Genomic DNA, 18217 nt, shown 5'->3' on the forward strand with positions numbered 1-18217 from the left:
TGAAATCAGTAAGTGTGATGCCCCTAGCTTTATTCTTTCTCAAGATTGCTTTGGCTATTTGGGATCTTTAGTAGTTCCACACGAATTTTAAGATGATTTTTTCTGTCTCTGAAAAATGCCATTGGAATTCTGATAAGAATTACATTGACTCTGCAGATCACTTTGGGTAGTATGGATACTTAATCTATGAGCATGGAATATCTTTATGTCTTTTATGTCTTCTTTGATTTCTTTCATCATTTCCTTATAGATTTCAGTGTACAGATTGTTTGCCTCCTTGGTTAACTTTATTTCTAAGTATTTTATTCTTTTTCATGCAACTGAAAATGAGATTATTTTCTTAACTTATCTTTGATAGTTTTTTGGTGTACTGAAATGCAAACTGAATTTTGTATGTTGCAACTTTGCTGAATTTATTTATAATAGACACCCTATTAAGTGTGAGGTGATATCACATTCTGGTTTTGATTTGCATTTCCCTGATGATTAGTGATGTTGAGCACCTTTCACTTACCTATTAGCTACTTTATGTCTTCTCTGGGAAAATATTTATTCAGTTTTTAAATTGGGCTATTTATTTCTTGCTCTTGAGCTGTATGAGCCGGTTGTGATTCTTTGTAATTGGATATGACCTTTAACAATTAAGTGATTAAGTCCATATTTGATCTAAACATACAGTCAGGTGGTCTTTGATTTAAGATGAGAGGGTGGTTTAGAGATATATTCTGAAATAATGCATAGTTAAGTGCTTGACAACTATTAAGAGCTTTGTTATTTTACATTGAGTGCCACTTGGTGTTCCACAGCTTCATCTATTATGGAAACAGATAAATGGCAAATGAAACTTAGAGGTTTATTCACAGGGCAAAAGAGGGCAGTTAAAGTTGGATAAGAATGATATTTGGAAATCAGGGTCTCTCTAATGGTAGTCAGCGTAAATACTTAGGCACCTACAAGTAGTATGATGTATCCTACATATTTGTGGTAGTGACTTAGAGTTTAGACAGTCACTTCTCTTTTATTTTAAAATTTGAATATGGCAGGGTTATTGATGGGTGAGGGCTCACTAAAACTTCTAATCTGTTGTTTCTTAATGTATATTTGGGAGCTTGTGGATCCTTGTTTGAATGATCCTGGTCTCTTTTTAATCTGTGTGTGTGGACTTCCATATTCTTCTTGTCCAGAAGCCACAACCAGTCAACTTTCAGGATGCTCACTTTGTTGAAGTTTTAAGGGTCTCCAAAAACAATGCCTCTGCTGTTACTTCCTTGGTTTGGAACATAATTAAAGCTAGATAATAGAGTCAGGCAGATGGAAATAAAAATGTGGCTCAGTTTTGTGGTAGTTATGGGTTTCCTATCACTGCACTTAGAAATAGGTAGCTTTTTCTCCTGGCTGCCTGTAGGTCTTGCTCTTCAGGGCTGTCCCTTTTACCTAAGGTGGTATAATTTATTGTCCAAACCCTGACAATTTTGAGAGTTAATGTGAAAACTAGTAGGATGAAATGTCAGGACTGTTCTGGGGGAAAACTATGTCATAAAGTCACTGACTTTTCTCTCATGACAACATTCAAAGCAGAAAGCATACCCTCTTCAGACAGGCAAACCTGAGAGAAAGGGGAGGAAGCCTAGCATATGCAGTTCTTTCTCCCTAACATACCAATCAGATAAATCAGTTCTTCCCAAACCAGGGAGAAGGGAGGGATGGCCCTGGAAACCACTTGTGCTCAGGGAAAATCCTTCTTCCTAGAGTCCATAGAGGAAAGGAGATCTTTCCCATTTGACTTGCCTCTAATATTTTCACAATCAGAAAAGGGACAGAGTGGGGTACTCTAAGAATAGGTTCCAAGGAATGGTATGCAAGACCTTATTGTTAGTGTTGTTTCTCATCACTGAACAGGCCATGATCATAGTATTTACACTGTGGCTTGATTTTCAGACTACAAATCACAGCCTTCTTTCCTCTCTTTTGGTACAGGTGGCTTTTAAAAATCCATCAGCACACCACTTGGCCCTGGACTAGAGTTTTATTTCCCTGGGTTTGTGATTGATATTTCCCCCTGCCTCCATCATCTAGTGGAGATGTTTATGGTATGTGATGGAAGGTACACTTCTCACTGCCATGAAAAATCTCTGTGCTCTGCACCATCTGTATGCCTCTCAGGGACTTATCCATTGGGCCTGTTCCCCATTGCCTAAGCAGCTGCAGTGCCTTCTGAATTCAGTCCTTTGTCCTGCAAGAACCAAGGAGCCTAAGGATGGTTTTCCATTTGGCACAGGGACTGGCCATATTGAGTAAGAATGATATTAGATTAAAAAACTTAAAATTTCAATCTTTCAAGTTTGAGGCCTTTTAAACATGGGTTTTTCAGATGTATCTTGGCCTCCCTCTAGTGGTTACTAAGCCAAGGTGAACCAAAACCTGGGGCATAAAGTTCATTTCTTTGAATCAAGAATAGGTTTTTGAACATTTAAGCCTGATTTAAATGGCTGGAAAGCATGTAAGTTATGAAATTTCTTAGAGACTCAGGTTAATATGCATTTGTTGTTCCTATTGTTTGGGTTTTGTTTTTGTTTCTTGAACTTTTGTTTTTGGTGGTAGGTGTGTATATGTGTATGTTTGTGTTCTTTCCAATAAAATACAGGGCCCTATGTCCAGTTATAAATTTTAAGCTTGATTCTTTATGCAATATCTTCTGGTACAAATTCTAGGAATAATAATTCACTAATACATTTTCTTTTTTTTCCGAAACAGATTACTCTATTTTTTTCTTGGTAGAAATTAATATATTATATAAAAAAATTAAATCTGAATCTGATAAAACCCTAGATCTAAAGACCAATTTATAGGGAATTCAGAGGCTAGAAGAACATGTTAGAATACACTGAGAAGGTGTAATCAATCAAAGTATGAGAAATTCTACAGGACATTCAAGCACAATTTTCAACAAGTAAGTTGCAAGAGGGAAAAAAGAGGTAAAAGTGGGACCTGAAATGTAAAAGAGACTTAAAATACTATCATCATTTATTATATTTGACCTTTATTTGGGTCCTGATTAAAATAAGCATAATGAAAAAACATGTTTGTAAGCTTTATGAGACAATTAAATAGCTGACACTATAGGAATTGTTTTTAGATGTGATACAATATTTTAGTTATGTTTAAAGGCAGGTTACTATTTTATAGAGATTCACACTGAAATATTATAAATGAAATCATGTGATTCTTGGGATTTGTTTCAAAATAGTCAGGGGAAGGGGATGGATGGAGAAATAAATAGGGCAGAATTGGTCATGGGTTTACGGTTTTTGGTATTTGGTACTGGATGGATACCTGGGTATTCATTATACATTTTATCTACTTTTGAGTATATTTGAAGTTCTCCATAATAAAGCATTAAAAATATCAGTAAGTTGGTTACAGTGCCTTTAGTAACAGCTATGTAAATGAATACAGCCTGTCTTTATCATATAACTAAAACAATTTTGTTTACCCTGCTCAACCCAAGCTAAGCTCACTTTGGACTTCATTTTGTGCTGGAGGTACGTCCTAACATTAGAGCAGCTTTGAGAGGTCTGGCTCAGTCCAAAGTGAGCCTTGATTTGTTGGACCACAAAGAAATTGGATGAGGTTTATCTAGACTTTAATTCTAATCTAAATCAAAGATCTTAGATTAAAGGTCAAGGTTTCTTGGGGAAGGCACCATGGAATAAACTCTAATTACCCAATTCCTCGAGATTAAATCTGGATCAATTTAAGGATAAGTAAGCATACCTTTCACATGGCAGGCATTTTAGAATAGTGACAGGTTGGAGTAGTGACAATAAGACATTGACTGACTCTGAGGTTCATATTCTGCTTAGCTTCAGGTTTTACTACTTCTCATATAGAAACCCTCTCCTTAAAAATCTCCCCTCCTCCACCTACCTACCCTTAACTCAGCACATGTGGATAGCCATTCCTCTACTTGTTCTAAGGAGGCTGAGTACAGCTTTCCTACTTAGTGTCTCCCTGGATTCTTGTTCTGAAGCCCTTGCAGATTCAGGATGCATCTGCCACTGCCATCAGTATCTTTTTTCTGACATAATGTTTCTTTTCCTTATTCACAAGCACAGAAGATTGGATCTCCCTGCACCCTGATTCAGTCTGAAATAAGGCATGTCCTTTGCAGATTTTAAATTAAATTATTTCCCCTTTGAAACTCAAGATAAGCCCAGACCACTTATTGATCTCCCATATATGTATTTTATCATTAATTAAACAAATAGCTATTGAGTGTCTAATATATGCTCTGCTCAAGGATAGGCATTGCTTACAGAAAGGTAAGCAAAAAAAGACTGTAGTCCCTATAAACTGAGTTTACAGACTAATGAGTTTTAACAATCCAAGATAAGACTAATTTCTAACAAGTCTTCACTGAAGGTAAAAAGATGAAGGAAGGGGAGCAGTACACAGACAATAAGTTACAACTTACGCACCACACCAGGCTGGCTCCTTGCCTCAGTGTCTCTTAGCCTAATTCCATTCATTGAGGGGCAGCTTTGTTTCCCACCCCTGGAATAATTCTGGACTGCTACATGACTCTGAATCCAGGACAGACTAACTAAGAACCCAGAGACAGAATATTTTTCTAACAAACTCATTTAAGTCTGCTTCCTCACATCCTCATTTCTTGCCAGAATTAACCTCTTCCCTGGAAACTGTGTGAAAATAGAATTTCAAGACAGAATGGTTACAGTTTTATGAATTAGAATAAAAGAAAAGAATGTGGGAACAGATTTCAACCTTTCATAAGAAAGAATTTTCCAACAAATCTTGTTGTCTAAAATGAAAGAAGTCATCTTGTGAAGTTGTTCTCGTAAACACGCAAGATGACTATTGTCAAAGATGTAGAAGAGAAATTTTCAGTGGATGGGAGTTTATAATTAGATAGGCAAAGCTCTTGTTCAATTGGTAACATCTGATTCTTTGAATGATAAAATTGGGAATGACAAGGCACTGTAACATCTGGCAAGGAGAGGAATTTCAGGGTGGAGATATCTTGTCCGCTCTCCTAAAATAATACAATATACCCTCAGTTTATATATAAGATGGATGTATACAAAAGTTTAGGCATCAGGATAATCATATATATCAGTAGATGGATACTGGCCCTAGATTGCCAGAGCAGTGGTGAAACCATTTGCCACAGGTCCTATATTTTCAGAAGAGACTTGAGGAGATTCTTCACTAAGAGCAGTTTCTATTGCAGTTCCCAAAGTTCTGTTCTCCAGTGAGAGGCCCTAAAACATCTAGGATGGTTTGAGTCATCCCTCCTCAAGGAGGGTATTGGCTCAATCTCAAGGAAACAGTAGTGGCTATATTGCCAGTCATAAGCTATGGCACACTAAATTTGATGTATTGTCACTGCTGAGGTTTGGATTCTCCTGAAACCCCACCACTACCATCACCATCAATCACTGTATTAATTAGATAAGCTAGATTATGCTGGGTAACAAACAATTGTGAAATTTTAGTGGCTTATATCAATAAAATTCATTTCTCACTTTATACTACCTGCCTACAATTGTTGGCTGAAGTTCTGCTCAAGTGTACTCCCTCTGGTATTCATTATGGTGGACCAGCTGTCACCTGAAATGCAGCCAATCATTGTGTTTGAGGGAAATACAGAGGTTGAGGGAAAGAGAGAATATGAAATTTGTGATCTGGCTCTTCTTAAAATAGGGTGTTTGGCCTCTGGGTTGTAATTAAGATGGCATATAAACATATTAGTTCTGGGATCCAGGAATAACTGGATCCAGCCTCTCACTAGCAACCCCTCTTTACAAGATCATGGAAAAAATTTCATGAAGAAAATAATACCATGTTTCTACTGGTGCACATGCATCCCCCAGTGAGGAATTCCAGTGAGCTATGTAGAACCCCACCGGGAACTCCTCTGCATAAACTATGTTAGCCTGAGCAGTTTAAGACTAAAAGGGATTAAATTTCTGCTCTTACTTCCACTCAATAGCACAAAATACAGGGGAAAGAACTAGAGAACATTTGTCTCAAAACCTAGTGGAAAGCTGGTATAGGCTGCTTATCTATTATCAAGGTACATGGGGAAAAAGCCAGATAACCAGGAGAGAGGAATGAAAGTAAGGGCCTGCCAGTGGAAAGCATGCAGGGAAGGAGATGACTGGGCTTTCTCAGAAAGGGCAAATTCAAGACCATACCTTACTTACCTTGGGTATTGGAAGAACAGTGGCAGGAGGGCTTACAAACACAGATACACACATGCTCCCTTTTTAACAATTTCAAAATCCCCAGCCAAGCAGGGTAGGCCATAAAAATGTATCTTCATAAACCATACAGCAACCATTCACAGGTGGACACTTAGTACTGAAGAGAAAGTCATAAGGAAATGGAGTTTCTTAGCCATGGGCTTCCTCTGGTCAGGGTAGAACTAAAGGGGGAGAATGAATAAGGCTTTGACACAGGAATTCTTTCCCATTAGCTCTTGCTGTCTGGCAAGAATGTCCCTAAACTGAAGTGTGTGTAGCATGTAGGGTATCAGTTAATAATATATTTTTATTCATCAGTAGGAAGGTGTGTCTCTTTAATGCTTAGACTTTAAAAAGCTCTTTGTAGGTTGTTGTTTATGCTGATTCCTCATAATTTTATTCTATATTTTTCAAGTATATACAAGCATTTTTATTTTTTCTTAATGGCTGATAGGAAATGGTCTATTTTTTTTACCTCACACATAGAGGGTGGCTAGGGACTGTGACTAGGTGTGATTGTAGAGGCTCTCCAGCTTCTAATTTGGCTCTTTGCTTCCTTTCCAACAAGGAATCTTAACAGCAAAAGAAAACAAAATAATGTAGTCCCAATGAGAGGTTAATTTACTTTTTTGCAGATAGTAGTTTATTAATCACAAGCATCTCTGTTTTTCTCAATAATAGTAGAGAAGTTTGAATTAGATGTTTAGATATGAATTTGATGAAACTGGTTCACGAAGTCATGGTTCTGTGAGTTTATTTCTGAGGGTAAGAGAATACTGTCTGCATATTCGAAGTGCAATTACTAGCATAGCTGGAGAAGGGCATGCCAACTACTCGGATGGTAGGTCTTTAGAAGAAATGATGAGGGTCGGGATCCTGGAACATCTGCAGGCTGTTCAGTGTAGGGAGAGCAGAATTTATCATCAGGAGCTGTGACCAGCTCTTTCCCTTTTCCCCTTCTCTTCCCTAAGTGAGCATCTAATTCCCAGGCATCCTTTGTGGGCAGAATACTCTGCCCTTCCACCCTGCCAAGTGAAAATATTCCTCTGGTTGTGTTAGCTCTTCAGTGAGGCAGTGGTGGTTCAGTGTGAAGGCTTTGGAGCCACACTTCACAAGTACAGATTCTGGAACCACCTTGGAAGTCACTTAGTTTTATTAGGTTTCAGTTTTTTTATTTGGAAAATGAGAATAATTTTTTTTACTTCCTTGTGTGAGGATTAAATAATTAATGTAAGGGCTTAATAAAATGTAGGGAACATAGATGCTGAATAAATGTATATGGTCTCTAAAATGACTATGCAGGGTCATTTCCCAAGGTGACTTGATTTTTAAGCAGTTTGGACACAGAGTATGATCATATGTTTTGGCTCAGGAAATATGTTTATAATACCTACCTTAAAGATGAAGTCAGTTTAAAAAGGAACATTTTGAAGGATGTCAGAGTAAGTTATTCATCCAATTGATCTCAACCCCTCTTACTGGATCAACATATTTGTGCAAAAAAAGCAAGTTAAAAAAATACCCTTTCTCTAGTCTCTACATATTCTAGGTAGTTGCTCCATATCCTCTGCTTTATGGTTTTTCTCGTTCCTCATTCATTTGTTCCCAGACTGTAGTTTGGGCTCCCTTTCACCTACACATAAAATGCATTTGTTCAGGATTCTAGGATTTGACTCCCTTATGAAATCTGTGCTGGCTGCTTTGGTTGGTAACCTGCGAGATAGCCCTCCTGTCATTTTGGGCATTAGCACCATCACTCATCTCCTAGCCCTTTCTTTTCTTTGGTTATAGAGTCTCTACCAATTTCAGGAGTAGATCTGGGCAGCCTTGAGCCAGAGCTTCTGGGAGACACTGTCCTGGGACACCGCTCTTTGTTTCACTCAGCCTTGCTGTCAACAGTGTTGTCTGGGGTTTGTAACCCTGGTGGGCAGGCAGATTCATAGTCAGAGTCTCCAGACTATGGTTCAGGGTCAGGAGGATATAAAAAAAGCTCCACAGCAATAGCAAAAAGGGAGCTTTCCAAGGGACATGGCAGGATCTTAATCTGGGCAGGTCCTTAATTGTCATCTACCAGGTGGGTGCCTTTGTTGGCAGGGATGCGTGGCTCTCACTCTAGTATGGCCACTGTCTTTCCTGCCCTGTGCAGCTGTCAGTATATAATGTATACTTTCTTATGCAGCAGCATTTAAGGAACTTGTGTCCTTTGCCTCTGTTTTCATTAATAGCACCATCATCCCTGTGACCAGTTTTCGCCCCTGTTCCACATAATTCAGCTCATGCCTTAAAGAGCCCTCAAGGCCCTGTGAGGAGAGTCAAGGATGCAGACATTTCTAGGGAGCAATCTACATGTTTCTCTCTATATGAAAACAAACAAACAGTGGTTTTGAGAACCTAGTGGGTTTGGTTAGAGAGTGAGCATTTTGAAGTTAGGGACTCTGCTTACTCATCTTTTTCCACCCATGCCTTTCATAATTTCTGGTGCAAAATAGTGTTGGAATTTTAGGAGCTAAACAAATGACACTTCTTGCTTTCCTTCTTAAGTTGAAAACCAAATGAGAGATAGGCAAAGGAGTAAGAGAGCTGGAAATCAACAGACTGCTGCTAGCACATAAAATGCCTTTGTTCAGATTAGAAAAAACACTTTCTTTTTCTTCCTTTGGGCATATGAATTAGAAGAAAACACTCACTACCAGTAGATGGTTGTAAAGAAGGACTGCCTCTGGGTGGGCAAGTTAGAAGAAAGTTGTCAGAGAGCTGGCTTGGTGTGCTTTTAGTCCTGGCTTTTTCTGAGGGCCAGTGCCTTTGCGCAGGTAGAGTTCAAGGCAGGAGGTTTTGTATTTTGTTTTCTAAATAATAGAAGCTGAGTTAGAATATATTGCATAGATACGCCACCATAGTGGGTTTTCTAATTATCTCTCATTAATTGAACTTACCCTTCAATATAGTAGGATTCTCTTTGTAAAGACATCAATTGGCTGACTATGCTTATAATAGTCAACCAGGATGTACCATGCACCCACCCTACACTGGCAGATATGAAAAACTGAAGCTCAGAATAACTTCTGCCAAGTTTGTTCAATTCTTTCTCCAAAGTCTACAATAATATACTTCCTTTTATTTCCCTTGGGAGGAATAAGTGAGGAGGTAGTGAAGGAGGTCAGGGGTATTACTGTATCAGCTCCTACTCATGGAATCATGAAACCAGTAGAAAGGAGGTTCTGAGCAACATAAGTACTCATGAATACAGCATAAGTATTCCTGAATGAATAGACAAATGTTAAGAGGAAGATATGCAGTTTATTACATTGTTGGGAAGGGAAAAATTTCCTCTATCCTTCAAAGTTCTTTTAGATGGTCTAAAAATAAAATTGACATGGGACAGATTAAAAGGAGAAAATCAAATTTAGTTTCCTACCTATGGGGAATCCACACAGTCTTGAGATTCCAAAGACAAGCAAAATGAGGTATATATGTCATCCTTAACTAAGAAGTAAGGGCTTCAGAGGGAAGGAAAGCAACTCAGAAATAGAGTGAGTACTTGGTAAACAAATAAATGTTGGGCCACACAGAGACAATGGGACATAGAGAGGAATTTTAACAACCAAACTTTACTAAATTCCTACCTGTCTGCCACTCCTAGTTCATATTATAACATAGTTCTTAACGGTGCTGGCTCTCTTCCTGCAGCAGGTCCTCTATCTAAATTGTTTTCAGGCTGTTAGGGGAACAGTCAAAGTTTCTTCCTGAGTCTTTCGGGCTTTGATTGTTTCCAGCCCCACATGGTCTGTATGCCAAAGAGGCACGTGGCAGGCGGCCTGCCCTTGGCTCCCACAGCGTAAAGGTGTCTAGGAAAGAACTAAGGAGGCAGGTTTTGTGGGGTCAGTGAATGTTTGTGACTTGCTAATATATCAAAAGTATGTAAACCATACTTGGCTTTTTTTGGGAGGTTTTGTTAAACCTTGACATTGGAGGTGGGTAGATTGACTACTTATGAGGGAACAGAAAAAGGGTATTTGAAGGGCTTACTTGTTCAGAGAATGAGTTGGAAAGTCCTCAAGCTATGTTGATTTTGGTAGAGAAAGATTAATCAACTAATTTGGAAACCACTCAAATTTGACTAGAGGGGGAGGAGATAAGGAATTAGAGCAGTGATTTCTTAATGACAGTTAACTTTTAGTCCATGGTAGGAGAAAAAGGAGATAACCCCATGAATTTTCAAGTTGCTGTTTCAGAAGGAGAAATCCTTTAATTTCTGAAATCAGTCGAAATGTTGCACAGACGAATGACAGAAGAAGTGAGAGGCTTATTTTTGGGCCTTTTTGGGGATTCTGAATGTATATGAACTGTCTTATTTATTATACTCTAATTTATATTAATTAGGATTAATTATTTTGTATTCCTAAGTGAATTAATTCATATTAGTTTATCAGCTAATTAAAGATTTTGAAGTCCTAAAACATATGAAATAAAATGAGCTTTGAAGATCAGCTTTTGAGTGGGTAGTGGGTGACAGTGGGGTAGACAGGTAACCTGGAGGCAAGGTGAGGGTAGTACTGTTTGGAGGTGTATGAATCTATTTTAATGATCTATTGTTGCATAAACAACTACCCCTAAGACTTGGTGGCTTAAAACAACAGGCATTATTTAGCTTATGGTTAAGACATGAGATCCACTTGGTGATTTTCCTGCTGGTCTTAGCTGGCGTACTCATTCATACTCCATGGTTGCCTGCTGCTTCTAGGTAAGTTGGAGGGTCAGCTGGGGGTCAGCTAGGCCCAGATGGTCTCACATGTTTGGTAGTTGCCTGGCTGCTGGCTAACATGCTTCGGCTCTCTTCTAGTGGCCTTATCCTTCTTACACTCCAGCAGGATAAAATGCTGCTTCCAGGTTTCTGGGCACAGCAAGGAAGCAAGCGCAAGCACTTTCAGGCCTCTGCTGTACATGTTTACTCATGTCCCACTTGGTAGGTAATGTGGCCAAACTTAGATTCAAGGTGTGGAAAGTAGAAGCTCGCTCTTGATGGGAAGATCTATAATGCTACAGGGAGAGGCAGGGTTTATGCCCCTCTGCTTCATCTACTTCAGGATACTAGCCTGAAGCGAAGATTGCAGCAGTGTGGAAAAGGGGAAGGGTGGGCAGTAAAGAAAATCTTGGTTCACTTTAAAGCTTTTCCTGGGGCTGCCACTTACTTGGGCAGAGTGCCATTGTGTCATAAAAAGAAATTTGGCAGACTCAGAAACTGAAGTTAATGCCAGAAATTGGAAAAGGGAAAACTGATACAGGAAAAAAGTGATAGAGGATATATATCACAAAAATATTTTTAAATGTTGCATAAGACTTAGCCCTAGATTTTATTTTAACTTAGTCTAGTCATCTACATCTAGTATTACCTTCCCATGATCAGTAAAATTTGGTTAGGAGATATTACCCCATTCATAATTTGTGTGCAAGGAGCTTGAGAAAATCAAAATTCATAGTTATTAAAGCTGAAACTAGACATCAGTTAAGAGGTATTGTTCCTTTACTGTTGGTGAAAATTGTAGGAAGATTAGAGGTCTTACAATAGGTTCTTTTTCATCAGCTCTTTGTCAAGAGCCTGAAAGGACAGTGTATGTGGCTAATAGTACAGAAATGTGCATGTTGGAGCCTTAAGGAGATGATTAATGTTCTGAGCAGAGCGTCTTTTCAGATATAGGAGGAGGTGAGGGAGTGGTATGAGAGAACTGCTTTTCCTTTAGTGAGCTTATCTATCAAGGGACTGACTTATGACAGCAAGTGGAGCCAGAGGAAGAACTTGGCTCATTCTCTCCTCATCTGGGGCTCATCTTCTCTTTTCTAGGTAGCATTAGGTCTTGTGGCCTCTGAACCTCAATTTCCTCTCAGTAAAATGAGGATGATAATATGTCTCAGACTTTTGAGCAATCTATCTTACAATCAAAGTTTGGACTTCACATCACCCAGAACTCTTCTTCTTCTCTTGTCTTTGTGTTTGTTCATTTGACATTTTAAATTAAGACTTTATTATTATTATTATTTTTAGAATAGTTTTAGGTTCACAGCATAAATGAGGAGAAGGTGCAGAGATTTCCCATATAGTCCTTCCACCACACATACATAGCCTCCTCCATTAGTAATATCCCCCACCAGAGTGGTACATTTGTTTGATTCTTCTTTTAAAGTTTTGCTTTGAAATAATTTCAAACTTACAGAAAGGTTGAAGGAATAATAGAGGGTTCCATATCTTTTATCAGATTTTAACTGTAGAGGAATGCAGGGAACAGGGCTGAGCCACCCAGTTTTTGTAGAAACTACGTGAGGCTAACATTCCTGGACCCTGCCCTAAGTTAGATAACTAGAAGTAAATGACCCCCCTGGGGTGGAAACTCGTTGTAAGTCACATAGGAATGCTTGTGCAAAGGTCAGGCACCTGGTGTATCCCTGTTCCAATTTTATTGGCCAAAGTATAGAATGTGTTTCAAATTCATTGGTTGGGGTAATGTGCAGGCTCTGGTGCAATGACTGTAGAAATCCCATATAAACCATACCTAAAGTTGCTTGGGGGTCGGCAGCTCGGACTCGGCCTGTGTGTCAGGGGAAGTGCTGTCGACCCCAGCTTGCGGGCTGAATAAAGACTTTGCTTGGATTTTCATCTCCGTGTCCATGTGTCTTGTTCTCTGGGAAACCTCGGAGTCCCAGACCCTAACATTTGGGGGCTCGTCCGGGATCCGTGCGGCTTCCCTGAGAACAAAGGACGGCTGGAGGTAAGGTCTAATTGTCTGGACGGGGCGGTGTAATTCAAGCGTCGTCCCCTTGTGTCTGCATAAATCCATTATAAAGTGGGAGTTGCCATCCCGTGTATGGTCTCGGGTTTGTGACCCCGAGTGAGAAAGTCCGGGTTGGTAGTCCCAGCTCCCGGGTTAGTGACCCTGGGTGAAGTCCAGGTGACTAATCCTGGCTCTAGGGACCAAGTGACTCGGCCTTAGGAAAGCAAGTCCAATTGGCAGGAACCTGGCGCCCGAGGAGGAAGGGATCGAGCTCGTCACCCTGTGGCAGTCCGAGTGGATGCCTTTTGGGAGAATCACGAGAGTTTTTGAGGATCCTGAAAGTGGTGAGTGTGGTGTGCACCAGAGTGAGAGAAGGACCGGTCCGAACGAGTGCGATCAGATGTGATGTGTGTGCTTAGTGTTTTCATTGATTGTTTTATTGTGTTTTGGTTTTGGTTTATATTTCTTTCTGCACTTTTTATTTTAAGTCTTCCTGTTCTAAGGTTCTCTGTTCTTTCCGTTCCTCCTCTCTGCCACTAAATCATTCCCTGTGGGCACGGGTCGGGCAATTAAGAGCCATTAGGGCGCCCGCTGCTAGAAGACTCCCGTGACAGGATAAGGGGGTCACAGCCGTGAAGCCCAGATAAATTTGCGTCCCCTGCAGAAGAAAAACTGTGCAACAACAGGCACCCGTTCACAAGCACATACACCAGTCATCTTGTTAGAGTGGCATCTCTACCTTTTACCCTTGTCTTCCTCATATTTTTCACTATGGGCCAGACTCAGGCTACTCCTAAAGGTCTGATCCTTTCCCACTTTCCGAAGGTTAGGAAACAGGCCCTGAATATGGGTTTTAACATTGAGAAAGGTAGGCTCGATGCTTTTTGCTCAGCCAAGTGGCCTTCCTTTGGAGTAGGCTGGTCGACCCAGTGGTCTCTTTCCATGGACCTTATTGACAAGGTCAAAGCCGTTATCTCCCGGCCAAACCCTGAGGGCCACCCTGACCAACTTCCCTATATCCTTGTTTGGGAAAATCTGGCTAAGAATCCCCCTTCCTGGCTGAGGCCCTTTTTGGTGGAGAAACCTCACACCAACCCACCAAGAGCCTCCGTCCTAGTTACCCAGGAAGATTTCAAGTCCCCTAATCACAGGGCCAAAAACCCGAGTGCGGCACCTGTCCTCCCTGACAGTTCTCCTCTTTACCCCCTTCTGCCGATTGAGCAGCCACCCCCATATGCGGAGGAGAGGGGTGAAGCTGCCGGGAGGATAGAAAATGAGGCTGGGGAACCCAGCAGGAACCAGGCAGCTGCAGCTTCCCCAGACTCTTCAGCAGAGGAAGGCAGGAGGCCGGAAAGAGCTTCCCCACACTCCCCTGCCCTGGTCCCATGCTGGGCGCCAGGTAGAGCAGGAGGAATGCAGTTAAGGCCTCAGGGGGTCAGGGAACAAGAAGGGGAGGCTACCTCCTCCACCTCAGAAGGAGCAGTGCTGGTTCTGCCTGTGCGTGCCATCGGTACAGGCATCGCTCAACAATATCAATACTGGCCCTTTTCATCTAGTGACCTCTATAATTGGAGGACTCAGAACCCTCCCTTCTCAGAGGACCCCAAGTGTCTTATAGGTCTGGTGGAGTCCATTATGTTTACCCATAGTCCCACATGGGACGACTGCCAGCAATTGCTCTGCACTCTCTTCATGATGGAAGAGCAAGAGCGTATCCTCAATGAGGCCAGGAGAAATGTCCTCGGAGAGAATGGAAGACCCACTACCCTCCAGCCCATCATCGATGAGGCGTTCCCACTTACGCACCTGGATTGAGACTTCGGGACTGCAGAAGGTAGGGAGTGTCTCCGGGTCTACTGCCAGACTCTGATGACCGGTCTCCGGGCGGCTGCCAGATGGCCCACTAACCTGGCTAAGGTAAAAACTATTGTTCAGGGGGAAATGGAAAGCCCAGCCGCGTATCTGGAAAGGCTGTTTGATGCTTACAGGCAGTATACCCCCATAAACCCGGAAGCAGAGGAACATAGATCAGCTGTAGTCCTCTCATTCATCAACCATGCAGCCCCTGATATCTGAAGAAAACTCCACAAGTGGGAGGACCTGGGGGAGATCTCTATTAGGGAACTGCTGCAGCAGGCAGAGAAGGTCTTTAATGCTAGGGAAACTCCGGAGGATAGAGAGGAAAGGCTGAGGAAAGAGAAATGGGTAATGCAGGAGAAAAATAGGAAGGAAGACAGAGAATTTCAGAAGAGGGAGAACAAGAAGCAGAGGGAGGAGATGGCCAGGATATTCCTGGCTGGGGTGAAGGAGGGCCCTAGGCCACCTCGAGGAACAGGACCCCGTCAATCCCGACTAGGACGAGATCAGTGTGCCCTGTGTAAGAGATACAGACATTGGAAGAGGGAGTGCCCCCAAAGGGGGGGAACAAGGAGGAGGGAACCCCATTAAAACCCTGCATCTAGGAGAGGAGGATTGACGGGGACAGGGCTTGGCACCCCTCCCCGAGTCCTGGGTAACCCTGTGCATGGAGGGGACTCCCTTTGGGTTCATGGTAGATACTGGGGCACAATATTCAGTTCTCAACCAGGCCCACAGTCCCCTGAACCCAGGATGCACAAGTATAGTCCAGGGAGCAACAGGGTCCAAGAAATGTGCCTGGACCACTAGCAGAAAAGTGGACCTAGGAAGGCATCAGTTCTCTCACTCATTTCTGGTCATACCTGAGAACCCCGCACTGTTGTTAGGTAGAGACTTACTAACCAAGGTTAGGGCGCGCATTCATTTTGAACCCGAAGGGATAAAAATCATGGACAAAGAAGGGCAGCCCCTACAACCAGCGCATGTGTTAACTCTGTCCCTGGCCGACGAACATCATCCTCTGTTTCAGGCGGATCAAGAAAAGGGGGGCCAGGGAGAAATGGACTCTTGGTTGCAGAGGTTCCCTTCTGCATGGGTTGAGACCGGAGGAATTGGTCTCGCTAAACATCTATCCCCAGTCGTTATTCAACTCAAAGCTGCGGCTCTACCCATCCAGGTCCGGCAATATCCAATGCCGGAAGAGGCTAGAAAAGGGATAGCACCCCATATCCATAGACTATTGGAGACAGGAATCCTTAAAACCTGCCAATCTGCATGGAATACGCCCCTGCTTCCAGTGAGGAAGCCTGGCAGTAGAGATTACAGACCGGTGCAGGACTTGCAAAAGGTCAATGAGAGGGTAGAAGACATCCATCCTACAGTGCCCAACCCTTACACCCTACTCAGCCACCTGCCACCTATGCATGTGTGGTATACTAATCTGGACCTGAAAGACGCCTTCTTTAATATCCCACTCTCTGAAGTTAGTCAGCCTTTGTTTGCCTTTGAGTGGCAAGAGCTACGGGGGGGGGGGGGTAGAAAAGGGCAGCTTACCTGGACTAGACTACCATAGGGCTTCAAGAACTCTCTCACCTTATTCAATGAAGCCCTAAGCCAGGACCTGGAGCCCTTTTGCAGGAGCCACCCCCGTGTAACACTGCTGCAGTATGTGGATGACCTGTTGCTGGCCACAGAAACCCGTGAGGAGTGCGAAGAAGCCATGGGGAACTTGCTGGCTGAACTGGGTGAACTGGGATATCGAGCCAGCTCCAAGAAAGCCCACATCTGTCAGAGGTCAGTGGTCTACTTGGGGTACAAAATATCTAATGGGGCCAGGGGGCTAACGCAGGCCATGAAACAAACTATCCTGACTATCCCTGTCCCTTCCTCACCCCGGGGAGTGAGGGAATTTCTTGGCTCAGCCGGGTTTTGCAGGCTCTGGATTCCAGGGTACGCAGAAATAGCCCGACCGCTATATGAAGCGACCAAAGAAGGGCCGGGCTGGCAATGGACTCAGGAACAACAAGAGGCTTTTGACAGACTAAAAGAAGCTCTCCTCCGGGCCCTGGCCCTATCTCTGCCAGACCCAGAAAAACCCTTTATCCTGTTTATAGATGAAAAGAAGGGAGTGGCTAAAGGAGTCCTGGCTCAGCAGCTGGGCCTGTGGAAAAGACCTGTGGCCTATTTGTCCAAGCGGCTAGACCCAGTGGCCTCCAAGTGGCCACCTTGTCTGCGTATCCTAGCAGCTATCGCTCTACAGGTAAAGGAGGCAGACAAGCTGACTTTTGGCCAGAACCTGAGAGTAACAGCCCCACATACCATAAAGGGGATCCTCAGGCATCCTCCAGGAAAATGGATGACGAATGCGAGACTCACCCACTACCAAGGGCTCCTACTAGATTCTCCACGAATCGCCTTCTCTGACCGGGTAACCCTAAATCCTGCCACCCTTCTGCCAGACCCAGATCTGTTGACCCCCACCCACGACTGTAGAGACATCCTTTCCAAAATTATCCAGGTGTGAGCAAACCTGAAAGACACACCGTTACCAAACTGTGAGCTAAATTGGTATACGGATGGGAGCAGCTTTGTGCAGGAGGGGGTCAGGAGAGCAGGGGCAGCAGTAGTAACCCACAAAGGGGAAGTTGTCTGGACCGCAGCTCTGCCCCCTGGCACCTCAGCACAGAAGGCGGAACTTATTGCTCTCGCTGAGGCCCTGGAAAGAGCAGAAGGCAAGCGGGCCAACATCTACACAGATAGCAGGTATGCCTTTGGCACTGTCCATGTCCACGGTGCCATCTACCAAGAAAGAGGATTCCCTTCTGCAGAAGGGAAGGGACTGAGGAATCTGCAAGAAGTCCAAAGACTACTAGCTGCTGTCGAAAAACCCAAAGCGGTAGCAGTTATATATGTACCGGGCCACCAATCAAGGAAGACACATGAGGCCATCGGCAACAGCCATGCTGATGGGGAAGCTAAGAGGGCAGCCCTCTCGGACTCCCTTTTACTTGCAGCCCTCGAAATACCCATACCTGAACTGCCCGCCTTGCCACCCAAACCTGAGTATTCCCCCCAGGATCTTGAGTGGATTAGGAAACAAGTATCGGGAGAAGTGTCTGGGGAGGGAAACTGGAGTAGAGACCAAGAAGGTAGGTTGATCCTGCCAGAAGCATTAGGACAGTACATGCTTGCTAATCTGCATAAGTCCACCCATCTAGGCTGGAAAAAGCTGCTCAGCCTTTTTCAGTCTGCGCAGTTGGTGTTTCCCCACCAAAATGAGGCAGCTCATCAGATCACAAAAGAATGCGGTAGCTGTGCAATGCTAAGACC

General features: G+C 42.9%; 1 protein-coding gene across 1 annotated transcript in view; it reads left to right on the forward strand.

Annotated features, from left to right (window-relative positions):
• Nucleotides 1-310: 310 nt before the first annotated feature.
• The window catches only part of LOC140849598 (uncharacterized), a 29889-nt gene continuing 11982 nt past the window's right edge, over nucleotides 311-18217 (forward strand). Inside the window, exon 1 of the mRNA XM_073237334.1 lies at nucleotides 311-16681. Within this exon, the coding sequence (XP_073093435.1) occupies nucleotides 13802-14845 (1044 nt within the window). The 5' untranslated portion in view covers nucleotides 311-13801 and the 3' untranslated portion in view covers nucleotides 14846-16681. The remainder of the gene's footprint in view (nucleotides 16682-18217) is intronic.

The sequence above is a fragment of the Manis javanica genome, chromosome 5 (assembly GCF_040802235.1).
Source record: "Manis javanica isolate MJ-LG chromosome 5, MJ_LKY, whole genome shotgun sequence".
NCBI lineage: Eukaryota > Metazoa > Chordata > Mammalia > Pholidota > Manidae > Manis > Manis javanica.